Genomic DNA, 15,357 nt, shown 5'->3' with positions numbered 1-15,357 from the left:
ACCAGCTCAGCTGGTCAAGCAGTAACATGATTACCAGGTATTACAAGAAATACACTCTATGACTAAAAATGTGTGGACACTCCTCCTAATTAGTGAGTACTGCCGTTTTGGTCACACCTATTGCTAACACATTGGTTTGGGGAAGCTTGGGGAAGGTCATTTCTTTGTTTCAGCATAAATGTCCCCATGTGAACAAGACATGCCGATTAAAACAGAGTTTGACAGGCTTGGTGTGGAGGAACCTTCATTGGGCTGAACAGAACCTTGACGTCAATCTCGATTGATATCTAGGCCCACTCGTCCCACAAAGTGCCTGACCTCACTTCAATCAGGATAATTTGACTGACGTGACATGAATACTTGCTGACAAATGGTAGGGTGAGCTTTACTGTTAATGTCCATGGTTGTGGAATGAGAAGTCCAGTAGGCTAATGTTCAGATGTCCACATACTTTTGTACTTATAGTGTATTCATCTCAAGATGGTTGTGGATGATACTGGACAGTTGTGAACACCACTGAATTTGTGTGTTTTTGTTTTTTAAATAATTAATTGCTGTACATAGATTATTCATTTCTCACTAAAGTGCAGCTCTGTATGGTTTACTCATGTGTGTGTTTGAGCTGGCCCGTGCTGTCACATCGAGTTGACCCTGTTTCCACAGCCTGGAGGTGTAACTGTAAATCTTGAGAAAACATGCCTCAACTCAGACCCATCAGCCATGCTGGTGTAGCAGACATGACACGCCCTTCTGAGCTCAACTGCTGCCCTTTTGTTTTAGGTTTTGTATTTGATTGATACATGCTGCATGTTATTACACATTTTCTTCGAGTCAGACAGACGGCTTAATGGAAAAGGAAAAATCTACAATAAATACTAAATGAGTACCTACCGGCCTGTGTGGCCTCGGTCTCCTAAAGCTGTTCCTTACTCAATTAGCAGATCTAGCCATAGGGCAGTTAAACTAGTTATGAGCATTTTATCAACAAAACAGTCTGTCCCCAGAAACTGGAGGTGCTGGAGGTGTGAAATTGAACCTGGAAATGTGTTGAACATGTTATGGTATACAGTTCTTCTGGCTGTAAGGTGGGTGTAAGGACACATTTTGAGTCACGCTAGGTTTAGGCTAGCTGATCTCATTTGAATTACATCATCCTGGTCCTTGGAGGGAACATGTTTTTATTCAGGCATGTTTGCATGTTGCTGAGATGTCTGTGGTTTGTTTGAAGATGTGACAGGTTTAGTTACGTCAGATCTAAATCCTACATTATCATGCCTATAAGCAATGCCAGTGATTAACCGTTTAACCCATAACCAACAAAAAAGGAATTGTTTGATTAATGCTGTCAGTTAAAATGACTTATGTGTTTTTTTTAGGGCTGTCGAAGTTAACGCGATAATAACGCATTAACGCGATTTCAATTTAACGCGATTAAAAATAATAGTGCCGTTAACGCAAATTCTAGTTAATGTTGAGACTTGACTGGTAGAACTACAACGCTCGGTTACATTATGTTAACATTATGTTAAAACAAACGTTTTAATGTCGGACTTGCCACCGTTTTTCATTTGCGGTTTGTTAGCATAATGTAACCGAGCGTTGTAGTGATGCACTTATAAAGAAATAAATACACGCTATATTCACAAGTTGTCGGGAGCAGAACACTTTTATTAACTTATTCTGTTAAGGTACCAAATACCGGAAAGCTGAGTCAAGCACGTTAGTCCATGCACTATGGAAGCCCCAAAGGGTCAAAACACACTCACTTCGTGTAGAAACGGCCATCAAACCATTGTCACAATACAACCACAGAAAAGTCTGTTACAATAACTACGCCTTATCCCACCTAAAGCACCACTGATCTACAATGTTTGCTGATGGAGAAATTCTAAACTACAATCTGACATTTACTGCCTAGTATGGGAGTGAATAAAACTCCCTTACAGTTTTCTCTTGTCCCAGCAGTTTTTAACATCAGTACATTTAGCATAAAATGTGTTCACCATTTTAATTATAACATTTCACATAAAAATCCTTGTTTTCTATAACATTTACACAGATTTTTTTTAATGCGATTAATCGCGATTAACTATATGAAATTCTGAGATTAATCGCGATTAAAATTTTTAATCGTTTGACAGCCCTAGTTTTTTTATTTTTTTTATTTCACAACTAACAACAACAGTTAATTTGCCTTCATTTGGAGATTTAATTTGATGTTTTTAATGGTAAAGTTCCCATGTTTTTTTTTGACACATCTGTTTTAAACTTTGTGCAATTTAAGTGCGGTAAAGGTCACCACTACTGACTGGTTCTGTGGTCGTCATGACAACATTTAGCATATTCACCCCGATCATTCATGTACAATGGGTCGATGAAAAGAAGCAACGGTTGGGCAAGTGAGAAAGTAAATATGGAACCCTAGACTAAAGAAGCTTAGGTTTATGTTTGCACCTACTTCCATTGTTAGATTCACACACACACACACACACACACACACACACACACACACACACACACAAGGCTGGTTTTCTTACAGCTGAATGTGTGCCGGCGGCCATTACCCAAACAATCCCCTAAACATTTTATCTTAACCTTCTCAGATGACCATGGCGCACATGGCTCAGTTTAACATTTTAAGACTGTAAGTTTACCAGAAGTGCTAGTCTCTACATAATTTCTTTTAACTGATCATCATTAGTGGATAACTGATACTGCTTTATCCTACTTCTTAACTACTTGTATATGTATATAAAGTAGAGCACACTGAATCTTGTTGTACTTGTACACTGACAGTAAAGGTATTCGTATTCGTATAACCAACACTAGTGTCCCATCAAAATATAAAAGTGAATATCAACACATCTGTACTGTATGTTTTATTTAATAAAACGGTGTAACAAAGTGAACATGGCTGTAATATAGAACAGGGAGGCTTTATATAACATCTTGTAAACCACAGTGGGAGCAGAATGTCACCATTTTTATTAATTAAGTATATTCTGTTTTAATTCGTTGTTTGTGTTGCCTGGGTCGCATTAATAAAGCATGGACAAAATGTGGGTCACCTGAAAAAAAGTTTGATATAGAACATATAGAATACGATAAACATAAACAAAGTGCATAGAACCAGTTCAGCATTTAGAATCTACAGGGTGTCTCAAAAGTGAGGAAACACCCATATAAATGAAAACATTTGGCAGACGGTGATCCCAGTTTTAAACCCAGGCTGTGGTGGAAGGGAAAACCTGCTGGGCCAACTTGCATGCTGCTATCTTGGTTTTAATTTAATTTTTCAAGTGAACAGGTAGGTGTGTGACACATAAATAGAAAAACGATAGTGTAATGGGGTTTCCTTTATCCCCCCACAGCTTGTGTCAAAAATCGGATCACCATCTGTCAGACGGTTTTCTTAAAGTTTCATAACTTCTGAGACGCCCTGTAGATTTTAAATGATAGTCTGTAGTGTACAGTTCATTGCAAGTTCCTACTAAACATGCTAATAATAATGAAGAGATGCAGTCTGTATATTAAAGCTTTTATTGACAAGAAGTGTTTTTATTACAAATGATACCCAGAGTTTTACCTTTATACAGAATCATGATTCAAAATATCCACATCATGAAATAATAAATAAAAAACCTACGTCCTAAAAAAATAAATAATAACGTTACAGATCCACCTGTGCAGAGTTTAACATGCAATCAGACTCCATAATGGCACAAAATGTTATTTTAATGTTTAATAGTTTTGTTGTTTAGGATTTTAATAATTTAAATGCATTAGGTTTTCTGTTCTGATTAGAATGGCAGCACTTTCTCAAAATGGGTTTGTGCATCTAGCTGAAGCTGTAACAGTCTCAACTCTCATTAGCTCTTCTCAGTTCAAATCAAGCGTCGGCTGTTGGAGATGAATTTAAATGAGCTTTTTAACCGACAGAAATAACTGAACCGAAACGGTTAACCGGTTAATCATTATCATTCCTACTCAAAATACATTTGTAGGTAGACCTAAACTTGTTCTTAAAAGGCCACAATCAAAGAAATGTAACCCCTAAGAGACATAGTTGTGTATAAAATTGCATATTTGGGTTAAAATAATGTTAGAAAGGGGTCAGGACTGTGTTTTGTCTACTGGAATTTGTCAGTGATGAAAACAGCAAATACACTTCATCCTTCAAGCTGTGGTTTTGAGTCGAATCCCAGACTGAATGCTATCACATCAAACCTTAATATGCTACTGGAATTCGCCATAATTATTGCATATTACTCTTATCCTAAAAACCTGGTGTGACCAGATCTTCATCAAATAAATCTCTTGTACATAGCTTAAAAATGTCATTTTTGATAACTAAAGATTTGTACTGAAGATGGTTTTATTGTTTTATAGCTGATATAGTACCTTATTGTTTGTACAGTGTATGAAATGTTGCATAGATTTCCCTCTCTCGGTCTGTAATTTCTCCACTCTTGCTTTGTATTCTGGTGCACTTCTGAACGGATGGCTTTCAGTCCCGCAAGAGCAGTCAAGAATGCTTCTTCAGCCAGATTGTACACATAGCTCGAACATCTTTAGGCTTTGAGGCAGAAACTCTCCTATCAGCTAATAAAGATAAACCCACACTGTGCTGGTCAGCCTACCAGTTGTTCTGATTTAAGATCCTCTTTTGAGGAGGCTTTTTGCTTGAAACTTAAAATTTTTCCCCTTTTTTGATGCTGGTCTGTCTGCACAGCTGCTTTGTGTAGACCGAGACATGCTGATCTAATTAATTTTTAGGTCAGTTAAGGTGGCAGCCGAAAGTGGAAAGGAATGCAGTCCTCCTTCTCTAACTTTTAGTTGAATCTAGAAGCTTTTTATATCATCCATTTAATTACATGAGCTTAAAGTTAGGATGGGTATGAAAGGGTGCACAGTATGTTTCTTTTCTTTTTTAAATAGATATGATACCTGATTGTCAAGTGTCAGCTGGTACTGAGTACCAATTCAGATACTCTAACAAAACTTGCTGATATGAATCTTTGTGGCAAACACATAATTTAGTCAATTCAAACTTGGTTTAATGATCAGAAGTGTTGTTATAACATTTTTCACTACTATAATAATCAATAATGTAAAAGAATTCCATAGCTGTTTGTACAATTATTCTAAATAAAGCAGACTGAAGGATAAATGCAGTTGATTTGCTGATTACAGTGCAAGAAATATAAACACAGAGCAAAACCTGTTCAGTATAATGAATGTAGATTTTCTCAAATGGAGAAAACATGCAACAGTGGTGAACCTTTCCAGGAGTGCAAAGATGCAAAGTTTCAGGGCACAAACCACTGCTGACCAAACAAAACACAAAGGCTTGATTTGCATTTGCCAAAAAAACATCTAAGTGGTCCTGAGACGCTCTTGGAAGACATGGGTCTCGGTTCATCTGGCGTAAAACTTGCACCACATTCCACCATAGGAACATCATACCAGCTGTCAAACATGGTGGTGGAAGTGTGGTGGTTTGGCTAATAATAACCAAGTACCACCCAAGTGCCCTAAAAAACCATTCGTTTATTTAAATAAAGTTGCCCATCCCTACATATCATGCAATTGCTTTTTTTGAAATACCTGCTAAATGTAGCTCTATTTAGCTACAAACCAGATGGCATGTAGGCCTCAGAGAATTGGGGGTGAGGAGTAGAACGAGAGTCACTACAGACCTATGTAGTGCCCACTGTTGGCGGCTGTTTATGCAGCAGCCAGGGTAAATAAGTCCAGTCCGGACGGGTCATGAATAATTTAAACATTTATAAGTCCTGTGTGGGTTTCCTCCAGAAGCGCTGGTTTCCTCCCACAGTCCAAAGACGTGCGAGTGAGGTGAATTGGAGACACAAAATTGTCCATGACTGTGTTTGAAATTTAACTTGTGAACTGATGAACCTTGTGTGATGAGTCATTACTGTTTCTGTCATGAATGTAACCAAAGTGTAAAACATGACGTTAAATTCCTAATAAATAAATAAATAAATAAATATGTCAGGCCAGCTTATTTTAGCCAACAAGCTTGGTTGTGAGAGGTAACTAGCTGGGTGTCTAGACAATGAATAATCAGTGGTAGAAAAAAGCCATGACAATGAAGACACTACTGAGATGAAATCACTACGAAATTTTGCTTTTACTACAGCTAAAGTGTACATTTAAAAGATGGGTACTTCCTTATGCTGGTATTATTACTGCACGCCGGGGCCAGTAGCACTCGTGTGCTGTGTGACGTGTATTGTTGCTCTGTTTTGGATATCATAAGCCCTGAGATTTGTATTTGAACAAATCAAAGGATTTAAAGGTGTGGGGATTATATGTGGATTCAACCGTAAATCCAGAAGAGAAAGCAGGAAAAAAAGAACAGAGAAATAAAAAGAACAGAGATGTTGGAGAAGGATGAGAGTGGTGCACTGGAACCTGTAAACTCTGGTTCTGTTCATGTGCATCATGTTTTTATAGGTACATGTGAACACATGAGAGATGTTCTTAAAGAGTTATTGTACTGTAAAAACCTAATTTGAGTGATTATTTAAAGGTGTTTTCACATTTGTAGAAAGGGCAGCACGGTGGCTAAGTGAGTAGCACTGTCGCCTCACAGCAAGAAGGTCCAGGGTTCGATCCCCAGGTGGGGCGGTCCGGGTCCTTTCTGTGTCGAGGTTGCATGTTCTCCCCGTGTCTGTGTGGGTTTACTGCGGGTGCTCTGGTTTCCTCCCACAGTCCAAAGACGTGCAAGTGAGGTGAATTGGAGATACAAAATTGTCCATGACTGTGTTTGATATAACCTTGTAAACTGATTGAATCTTGTGTAGTGAGTAACTACCGTTCCTGTCATGAATGTAACCAAAGTGTAAAAACATGATGTTAAAATCCTTAAAAACAAACAAACATTTGTAGAAAAATGCACAATTTAAAATGCAACAGTGAAGATCTTCACCTGTTTGTTTAAGACTTGAATCCATGGGAACTGCTTTTAGCTTTGAACTCCTCAATACTGTATGAATGCTTGGCATTTCCTGTTCTTTTCTGTCCGTAGCCTAAACTCTGATGTGTAAGGGTTCTGATAGTGAGGATAACAGATTGGGTACCTGCCAGTTGCAATCAAAACCAGGCTTCTTTAAATGGTCATGGCTTGTTGTTCAGAAAACAGGACAAAAATAGTTGTATTTTTTTTTTAATCATGAATAGACAGAATGTGTTTTTGGCTTTTTAAGACAGTTATTTACTCTGTGTCTGCCTGGTTACTGTCCAGTACACCATCCAGTCGAGCATGCCACAGTAAGTGCTGCTTCTAAATGATTTTTCTAAAGTCACTTAATGTAAGTAAACTCAGCAAATAAGAAAAGATTCTTTAAACAAGGTGGAGACTTTGGATGGGTGATATAAACGTATCTACCGTCTGATTGGTGAAACGGTTCTACTCACTGTTATGGATCAGTAATGCAGAGCTTTTCATTTTAACCTACTTTGCAGAACTGAGAAAATTAAAAACATGACATGATGGTGAGAATTCATTGATACAGGAGGGCGTCACGGTTGCTCAATGGGAACAGTCCGGGTTCTTTCTGTGTGGAGTTTGCATGTTCTCCCAATGTCTGTGTAGGTTTCCTCTCACAGTCCAGCGACGTGCACGTGAGGTGAATTGGAGATACAAAATTGTCCATGACTGTGTTTGACATAAAAAAAAAAAACTTGAATGTGGGGAGAACATGCAAACTCCACACAGAAAGAACCTCGACCGCTACACCTGGGAATCAAACCCAGGACCTTTTTGCTGTGAGGCGACAGTGATACCCAGTGAGCCACCGTGCCTCCCCCGTTGTTAGATGCCTCCTGTAACATAGTCCTGTATTTCTGTTGGTGTGCTCAAGTGCAGAAATGACCCCTTCAGGCCAAGTTCTCAGGTTTTCAGAACTGGTTTACCATGTTTAAGCAGAGGTCTGTAGGGGTGAATGTGGTCAGTGTAGCTGTGGATATCGGTGTGAATGTGGTGCATTCTAGAGCTGTCAAAATGAATTTCACGATTCACAAATTATTCAAATTGAATAATAACACTTTTGATTCACATTTAAATTTTTTGAATCACCTTTTAAATGGAGCAGCACGGAGGGGAACATTAACTGTATGTGAGGTGTACACACAGTCTGATTCAGGCTACTTGGCTTTAATCTGAGTGAAAGCAACAATTTTAGGCCTGTTTTTCACCAACATGTTTATTTCGAGGGGTTTATTATGCAAGAGAAACCTCCCCGCCAACTAAACTCTGTATGTGCCTGTATGTGATCGCTTTGAGCTGTTCAGAAATGGGATTATTCCAGTGTACACATAACTAAATGCTCAGACTGATGTGTCAGTCGTACACAAAGTTCTCACATTTATTTTCAAGAGATAGGGGTTTGTGATTTGGTGCTGGTTGTCAATTATTAAAATATTTTATTCTGAACCAGGGCGGCGCGGTGGCTCGGTGGTGTCGCCTCACAGCAAGAAGGTCCTGGGTTCCATCCCCAAGTGAGCCGGTCCGGGTCCTTTCTGTGTGGAGTTTGCATGTTTCCTCCCACAGTCGTAAAACATGCAGTCGGGTTAATTGGAGACACTGAATTGCCCTATAGGTGAATGTGTGTGTGTGTGTATGTATGTGTGTCTGCCCTGTGGTGGACTGGCGCCCCATCCAGGGTGTTACTGTTTGCCTTGCGCCCATTGAAAAGCTGGGATAGGCTCCAGCCACCCCCCGCGACCCTGATTGGATAAGCGGTTAAGAGAGTGAGTGAGTGAGTGAGTGAGTGAGTGAGTGAGTGAGTGAGTGAGTGAGTGAGTGAGTGAGTGAGTAATTCTGAACCAGTGGATGCTGAGGCACTGTCATGTAAAATTTTGCTTTGTTTACTGCACTCCCTTCTCTCTAGTGCACGCTCACTCAGATGCTGCTCTGTCTCATTAATTAGCAGGTGATCGAGGGCACTTGTTGTAAAATGAATGTAGGACATCAGGACAGACAAAGAAGCATGACATGAACATGTGCACTCGAGATGATGAACATGCGCAGACATTTCATAATAAACCCGTCATCGAATTTTGTGCACATTTGCCGCTTCAGGCATTTAACAGAGGCGGCATCTTAAATCACACTGCATGTAGTGAATCAACATAACAGGAACGCTGAACACCATGCACACGGCTTACTTTTTATATACGATTTTTAGTGCCAGAGAGCAGCATGATTCAGGCCAGCACGTGTTTCCTTACACATACGCTGATGCAGAGAACCTGAAATAATTGGAATACTTACATAATGTCTACATAATATTTATCCTACATCGTATCAGCTGTAACAGCAGCTGATTGATTTATATTATGTGTAACCAAACCCTGCAGCCCTGTTTTGGCACTTAATCTTCTAGTTGATTTGTTGCTCACAATTAGGGATGTTAATGATTAATGATTAACCGGCTTATCAATAACAGACACACACATCATTTTTTGATTAATTCTGTCAGTAAAAAACATTAGTTAAATTCATCTCCATCAGCTCAGCTCAACTGCATCTTTTCAGCTGTACGAGGCGGGTTCATATGTGGATCAGCTTTGTGTACGGAGAGCCACACCCTGATCTACGCATTATCCCTTTCTGTGCAGGCGCCATCAACCAGCCAGCAGAGGTTGTAATTGCATCAGTTATGAGGTCCCGTCCTGCACCCCCCCTTGAACAGCAGCCAATCATTGTTTGCGTAGGTGCCCAGCCTGTCAGATGGCAGAGCAGAGTTTTGAAATGACAAGTTCGAGATGTCTGCTCTGGTGTGCTAGTGTTTTACCACTGTTCCACCTGTTATTATTTTTTAAAATGTATTGATTTATTTTTTACTAAAATTATGTGGATATTTAGCATCATGCCCCAGTGTAAGAGTAGAAATCTGTTTACCATCTTATAAAAACTAGGCTAATGTTGTCAGAAAAGGTTTGATGTACTGGCTGCATGTGTATTAATTATGATTGTCATGTTAGGCGCTCAGGTGGTGCAGGGGTAAGTTGCACTAGCCCACTCCTGGGGTTCGAATCCCCAGCGGTGCTATTGGCTGGTTGGGTTTTACAAACAGATTTAATTGGCTGTTTCTGTGGGGATGGCCGAGGCTCTGCAATAGATTGATGTTCTGTCCAGAGAGTGATACTGCATTAGACTTTGTGATTCCGGGAAAGCCAGACCCGCTGTGATCCTGACCGAGTACACAGTGGACACAGTGCTAAAACATGAAAATAAAAAATAATTTAGATTAACATGTTTAGTTAGTGCTTTGTAATAAACTGTTTACTATGAGATACTGTATAAAATGTTTATTGTAAAAAGTATAAAGACATGTTATGTGTTTAGATTTTGATGGGATGCTACACCGATCAGCCATAACATTAAAACCACCTCCTTGTTTCTACACTCACTGTCCATTTTGTCAGCTCCACTTACCATATAGAAGCACTTTGTAGTTCTACAATTACTGACTGTAGTCCATCTGTTTCTGTACTTACTTTGTTACCCCCTTTTCATGCTGTTCTTCAATGGTCAGGATCCCCACAGGACCCCCACAGAGCAGGTAATATTTAGGTGGTGGATCATTCTCAGCACTGCAGTGACACTGACACGGTGGTGGTGTGTTAGTGTGTGTTGTGCTGGTATGAGTGGATCAGACACAGCAGCGCTGCTGGAGTTTTTAAATACCGTATCCACTCATTGTCCACTCTATTAGACACGCCTACCTAGTTGGTCCACCTTGTAGATGTAAAGCCAGAGACGATCGCTCATCTATTGCTGCTGTTTGAGTTGGTCATCTTCTGGAGCTTCATCAGTGGTCACAGGACGCTGCCCACGGGGCGCTGTTGGCTGGATATTTTGGTTGGTGGACTACTCTCAGTCCAGCAGTGACAGTGTGGTGTTTAAAAACTCCATCAGCACTGCTGTGTCTGATCCACTCATATTAGCACAACACACACTAACACACCACCACCATGTCAGTGTCACTGCAGTGCTGGGAATGATCCATCACCCAAATAATACCTGCTCTGTAGTGGTCCTGGGAGAGTCCCCATTAAAGAAAAGCATGAAAGGGGCTAAAAAAGCATGCAGAGACAGTTCCGAGAAAGCAAGCACATTGTGTAGAAATGTTAATACAATTGTGACAAGTGGATTTAAAGGCTAATGTTCAGCCACACAGCATTAATATGAAGTACAGAGAATCTGACAGTTTGTTTTTTAGAATTACAGTATAGCCCAGTGGAGCTGTTCTGTCCAAATATTGGAACATTTTTCCCTGCATTTGTGGAAAACATCTCAACAATCCCCCGTTAGGAATGATAAATGCTGTGTGCTGGTCCTCACGATCATGATCATGAGCAGCAGCAGTGAGCTCTGTGTGTAGTAGTTTGTATTAAACAAAATGCTGATTGAACAATTTTGTTAATGTTTTTCTTGTTTCCTGTTCACAGTTGGACTGAGAGGATTACTCCGGAGGCAGCATGTTCAGGGCAGTGCTAAAAATGAACAGAGACGGAGGGAAGGGGAGCAAGAAGGAGACAGGTATGTCCTGATTGGAATAAACACGGCATGATGTGCATGGAAATGAACGCTGGGATTGGCGGATCAGACATGCTTAAAATGTGGTATTTTGTTGTGATTAAGTTTTGTTTTGTGTGGATTTTATTTTATTTTATATATCAGGTGCATATTTGTCTACATGTATCAGGAGAAAAAACACAGATATGGTGGACTTGTTGACTAGTCATTTATAATAAAAAAAAACATTAAAATCCTGGCAACCATGTGGTTAGTGTATGCTTATATTTGTGTATTTGTAATATACACTGATCAGGCATAATATTATGACCACCTTCCTAATATTGTGTTGGTCCCCCTTTTGCTGCCAAAACAGCCCTGCAACTGTGATGCACTGTGTATTCTGACACCTTTCTATCAGAACCAGCATTAACTTGAGCAATTTGAGCTACAATAGCTCGTCTGTTGGATCGGACCACACGGGTCAGCCTTCACTCCCCACGTGCATCAATGAGCCTTGGCCACCCATGACCCTGTCGCCGGTTTACCACTGTTCCTTTCTTGGATCACTTTTGATAGATACTGACCACTGCAGACTGGGAACACCCCACAAGTGAACAACACTTAATGTGACTTATTGTACTAAAACAGAGTGCAAGGAATTACATTAGTGGAGAGAACTTATGAGCAGTAATTAAGAGAAGTTTAGTGCTCCTATGTAGGGTTGGGCGGTATGACGATATTACCGTATACCGCGGTATTTAAAAATGGTGACGGTATTTAAAAATGGTGACGGTATTTTTTAAATGTGAAGCGCCAAATTTGGAGCTCGCTGATTGGCTGTGGGGTGCTCACTGGTGATAACACAGAGAGACGAGTGAAAAGCCACACTGGCTAGCGTTAGCTGTGAGCTAACAAGCAGAAACTCGTGTAATTTGAATTATAAAATGTATTGTCTGGCCCTTTAAGAATGTTAAGCGCACTATAGGGCGTAGGGAGCGAGTGTGTAGGGAAGAGATCGGATTTGTACCGTTTCCGTGCTCGTGTTTTGCACTGAGCTTGTGTGACATGTAAAGTAGCGTTCTCGTTAAACCACTCAAATGTTTGGACTTTGAATTATTTTAACATTACTTTACATCACCGTCATCGCAACATGAACATTTACATTCATATTTTTTTGTTACGGAATAGAACTTAATTCTGGATAACAAGCATAACTAATCGTACACGTTCATACACTTTTAAGAAATATCTGTAACTATAAACTAAGCAGTTAACTTTTGAAATATATTGAAGTGTGTAGCTGCTATTATTCTGTTTTGTGTGGGCAGAGAGAGATTACAATGTTAATGTTTGTGTTAAAGTGTAATTGATACACATGCATTTATACTTATGCGTATTTATTATAGATCAGACAAGATAAGCAATGTTTGACGTTCAGATTGTTAAATCTTTTTATAATAAAACATTGAAATATTGTAATTACACTCAAGTGTGTACACTGTAAAGTTTGTCTGCGACCCCCCGGTAATACCGTATACCGCGGTATTTCCTGAAGACGGTATGACGGTATGAAAATCGGCAATATCGCTCAACCCATTCTCCTATGTCATTTATTTAATACCCTAAACCACGTCAAGCTTTTTTAACAATAAGTGTTTTAGACTCTGAATCTCACAATTTCTCAGATCCCAGAGATATAACACAAGTTTAAAAGTGAAACAGGCCGCTCAGGTGGCGCAGCGGTAAAAAGAAACGCGCTGCAACCAGGGCTGGATTCTGAGAACGTGGTATCGAATCCAGCCTTGCTTTACCGGTTCGAAGCTGAGTGGCTATATGAGCAACGATTGGCCGGTTGCTCATGTGGGGGGTGGGACAAAGAACCGGATGTGGGTCTCTCTCTGTCAGAATGCGATTGCGTTCTCTGCCGGCTGATTGGAGGCGCTTACACAGAGATGGGAGAGGGTGCCCTTAGGGTGTGTCTCTCCGCATGCAACGCTAGGTGGCGCCAAACTTGTCAATGTGTGGGTGGCAAAGATGCATCTGGCTGCTGCTCGTGTTTCGGAGGGGATACGGGTTAGCTTCAATCACCTCCGTCAGGGCAGGGTTCGGCATAGACAGAGAGGAAGCACGATGCTAATTGAACAATTGGATGCGCTAAAAGGGGAGAAAAAGGGGTAAAAAAATTGTGAAAACAGTGTGGGGAAAATACATCTAAACACAGATACATGCGGATGCTTTCAGAGTGGATTTGACAATTATTGCACACCAATGCAGATTCGTGTCGTGGTGCACTTTAATGATGTTTTGCCGCACCGCTCAAGCGCTGAGCAGTGGCAGTTTGCGCCGAAGCTCGCGGTTTTGCCACCCTCTCATGTGAATGCCCCGTCAGTGCTTGTCCCAAGCCTGGATAAAGTTAGCATCTGAAAGGAAACAAAAGTAATATATGCAGGTGGATCAAAAAACCCTTCTTCATGTCACAACATGTTAACTGCGTAACAAAAAAATCAAGAGGATTAAGCGACAATGACCATGTTTTTTTTAATCCACCATTGGGTGGAATTGGCTTAGAAATCTGTACATGGTGTAAAAAAACAGTGATGTGCCGTTGACATATACTTATACAAGCCACATAGTTTGAGTGACTTGCTCATTTAAACTAGCCTGCATTTAAATTTAACTCGTTTTAAAATTCATTGACATGCTTGTGTCTGTGCTTGTCTTCAGTACTGCATTCGTCTTTCAAAGCGGTTCAAGCTTCAACATGTCAGCATTGAGTGAAATCATTAACAATGTGAGCTCTGGGCTGCCCGGACCGCCTGTAGATTCAGCGCCAGGCTACACACACCTGCCCTTTGTGTGGTTCTGCATCTGTGTGACTAAAACTAAAACCACTTCTGGAGTGCTAGATCTGTGATCCAAACTCACTGATTCAGCATTTGCTATGACTGGCTGAGTCTGACTGAGTCTTTGTTTATGCCTCCTCAAGAAGATCCAAATTGTAAAACTTAAAACAACTGTAATTACAAAACTAAAAGCGTCTGTAATTGTGTAGGTCCACATGGGTCGAGTGTATTTTGTGCTCGGGCTAGTCATAACAATCTTGCTTATGTTTCTGAAATTGGTCATTGGCTAAGGAGGGACAGGTTAGGTCATGTGTGCTTGTGCCCTCCATTGTAGGTTGATCTGTGGCTCAGTTAGCCTGAGACTGTCAGACTGAAGTAGATGTAAAGTGTCCTGACACAGACTTAGTTGCTTTACTTACAAACTTCCTTTTAAGGGTTTTATTATTAATATTCATTATATTGACACACAGGCCTAATATTTACATTTCTGGATCAGAATGTTTAGATTGTTCTACAGTTTTCTTGATAGTTTTATAATATGAATAGACATTTTGGTGACTATTTTCCTCAATAGATAACCATAAAAATTGCCGCTCAGCTGGAGCAGTGGTAAAAACACACGCTAGAACCAGAGCTGGGATCTTGAATACATCGTATCGAATCTCAGCTCTGCCTACCGTCTAAGGCTGAGCGGCCACATGAACAACGATTGGCCTGTTGTTCAGATTTGGGCGGGACTAAGCCGGATGGGGTTTCTCTCCCATGACTGGTGCAATTACAACCTCGATTGATGATGGCTGATTGATGGCGCCTGCACAGAGATGAGGAAAGAGTGCTCTCAGGGTGTGTCCTCTCCATACACAACGCTGAGCTGCACTGCACTCGTCAAAGTGCAGGTGATAAAATGCATACGGCATGCTGCCCATGTGTCTGAGGGGGCGTGGGTTAGCTTTGTTCTCC

At 40.4% G+C, this 15,357-nt stretch overlaps 1 protein-coding gene across 1 annotated transcript in view; it reads left to right on the top strand.

Annotated features, from left to right (window-relative positions):
* tanc1b (tetratricopeptide repeat, ankyrin repeat and coiled-coil containing 1b) overlaps positions 1–15,357 on the top strand; it is a 150,435-nt gene that overhangs the window by 7,986 nt on the left and 127,092 nt on the right. Inside the window, exon 2 of the mRNA XM_063006489.1 lies at positions 11,485–11,575. Coding sequence (XP_062862559.1) covers positions 11,515–11,575 — 61 coding nt within the window. The 5' untranslated portion in view covers positions 11,485–11,514. The remainder of the gene's footprint in view (positions 1–11,484; positions 11,576–15,357) is intronic.

This window comes from Trichomycterus rosablanca, chromosome 12, assembly GCF_030014385.1.
Source record: "Trichomycterus rosablanca isolate fTriRos1 chromosome 12, fTriRos1.hap1, whole genome shotgun sequence".
Lineage (NCBI taxonomy): Eukaryota > Metazoa > Chordata > Actinopteri > Siluriformes > Trichomycteridae > Trichomycterus > Trichomycterus rosablanca.
Note: the sequence above shows the minus strand (reverse complement) of the source record. Positions and strands in the feature narration are given on the sequence as shown.